This window comes from Alosa pseudoharengus, unplaced genomic scaffold (assembly GCF_046254945.1).
Source record: "Alosa pseudoharengus isolate Yale_2024_CS ecotype anadromous, Long Island Sound unplaced genomic scaffold, YU_APseudo_1.1 YU_APseudo_1.1_scf_19, whole genome shotgun sequence".
In the NCBI taxonomy this organism is placed as follows: Eukaryota; Metazoa; Chordata; class Actinopteri; order Clupeiformes; family Clupeidae; genus Alosa; species Alosa pseudoharengus.
In genome coordinates, this window is record NW_027468657.1 from 21,018,885 (window position 1) to 21,021,384 (window position 2,500).

The 2,500-nt window shown below is 47.3% G+C and overlaps 1 protein-coding gene across 1 annotated transcript in view; it reads right to left on the bottom strand.

Annotated features, from left to right (window-relative positions):
- The window catches only part of dock2 (dedicator of cytokinesis 2), a 111,724-nt gene that overhangs the window by 95,509 nt on the left and 13,715 nt on the right, over positions 1-2,500 (bottom strand). Inside the window, exons 18-20 of the mRNA XM_076291981.1 lie at positions 1,036-1,133; positions 661-750; positions 423-523 (exon numbers count right to left, since the gene is read on the bottom strand). Of these exons, the coding sequence (XP_076148096.1) occupies positions 423-523; positions 661-750; positions 1,036-1,133 (289 nt within the window). The remainder of the gene's footprint in view (positions 1-422; positions 524-660; positions 751-1,035; positions 1,134-2,500) is intronic.

The window sequence follows — 2,500 nt, forward strand, 5'->3', positions numbered from 1 at the left end:
CAAAGGCAAAGCGCTTTGACCAGCAGAGTGGGGGAGAAGGCATGGTAGCACGGTTGTTTTGGTATGAATACTGCCACCTGCTGGGACACTGTGGAACTCCAAAGGGATAGAGATAACACCAGTGTGCCCATAATGGAGTTCTTTAAGAATCAATAACAATCCTATTGGAATTATAAAGCTAGATAATTGAAAACATTTAATGTGATCAACAGGGGCTACACAACACTATTACAACTGGGAGGCAATGGAGGTGGGACAATACAAATAAGGAACAACTAGGGGACAATCTAAATGGAGGGACAAAATCTAAATGGTCCTGGAGAGGTAGAAAAGATTAACATAAACAGTGTGTTTGATAAGTACACACACACACACACACACACACACACACACACACACACACACACACACATACAACTCACTTGTAGGCAAGCGTCGCACTAAAGTGCTGCTTGATGTAAGCCTCCAGCACCGTGTTAAAGTGCTGGAATTTGCGGTCAGCAATCAGGGCTATGATATAGATCTGGGAGAGAAAAGGGGAAGAGAGGTCAGGTCAGCGACGCTCGTTAAAGGACAGCCAGCCGATGAAAGAGCGAGCCGAGAGAGCCAATGTTTAGTTTTCTCCGCAGCCTTTTATCAACACAGAGGCAGAGTGCTCACCAGGGCGTCAAAGACAAGTATGTCATAGTCGTCTGTCCGGGAGTGCTCCATCATGATGTTGAACAGAGCGTCCAGAGTGTCCTGCAGGAACTGCCCCAGAGATAACAAGGATGAGCCGAAGCAGCAAACAACACACACACATTGTGCACACACACATACAGACACAGACACACACACACACACACACAAACACACACGCACACGCACACAGACAGACACACACACACACGCACACACTCCCATATGCACACACAAACACACGCACGCACACAGACAGACAGACACGCACAGACACGCACACACACATACACACACATACACACACACACACACACACACACACACACACACACACACACACACACACACACACACCTTCACAATCTCCTCGCCATCTATGATCTTCAGTTTTTCCAGATTCTCCTTGAGGAGTTCAGGTCGAGTTCTCCATTTAAGCAACCCAAGTAGACCCACTATTAATCACGGACAGGGAGAGAGAGAGAGGGGGGGGGGGTGAAAGGAGAGTTTGAAAGAATTCGCACAAACATTCTCTTAACAAAAAACAACTGCTCTCAGTACTACCACTGCAAATACTGGTGCTAAACACTTCAGAACAGGATGACAGTCAAAAGGCAGAGCTTCTGCGTATCACACATTGACACCAAACAAAAACAGCTTTAACCCATTCGCGCTTGATGCTGCATGACGCAACATTGACCCTCCCGCTGGATGCTGCGTAGCGCAACATTGACCCTCCCGCTGGATGCTGCGTAGCGCAGCATGCTTTTTATTTCATGTTTCTAGGTGCTACAGAGGCTTAGATATTAAATTTTGGTAGACGTTGACAATTTTTAGTATGTTTTCAGAAAACCCTCAGGAAATAAGGTTATTTAGTCTAGAATGCCATAGGATTCTATAGGCGTTTTTAGCAGGCATTTTAGGAGTAAATGGGTTAAACAAAACAGGGAGCTTCAGCTTTTTGGTGTGATGTCTCTAGGTTTCTGAGAGTGTGTGCAGGTGTGTGTGTGTGTGTGTGTGTGTGTGTGTTTGTAGCATATTTGTATGTGTATGTGTGTACATGCACACATGTGAATGTGTGTGTGTGTGTGTGTATGTGTGTGTGTGTGTGTGTGTGTGTGTGTGTGTGTGTGTGCGTGTGTGTGTGAGCCAATGTGTAGTGGGGCAATGTGGGGACGCACGTCAGGCTGACTCAGGCGTTTAGCACAGCCTGCTGCCCATGCCTGCGTGTGAGTGGACGGCCCAGTGCGTTCTCTCTCCCTCTGTCTCTCCATCTCTCTCTCTCTCTCTCTCTCTCTCTCTCTCTCTCTCTCTCTCTCTCTCTCCCTCTCTCCCAGCTCACTCTTTCTCTTTCTCTCTCACTCCCTCTCTCTCTCTCTCTCTCTCTCTCTCTCCATCTGGCCCTGTGTGTGTGTGTGTGAGACGGCATGATGGATCATACGGCCACCTTCATTAGGATGATTAACTGGCTTTCTCAAGAGCAGCTGCTCACCTACACCTGTGTCTCAGGACCCTCACGCTCACTCTGTATGTGTGTGTGTGTGTGTGTGTGTGTGTGTGTGTGTGTGTGTGTGTGTGTGTGTGTGTGTGTGTGGTGTGTGTGTGTACACTGTAGATGTGTGACTTTGCAAGGAAGTAACAAAATTAAACTCGTTTAACTCCAATGCATATCTGACAGACCACACACACGCAAGAACTCACATACAGACACGCACACACACACACACACACAGACACACACAGACACACACAGACACACACGCACACACACACACAAACACACACACACACACACACACACACACACATACAAAAACACACA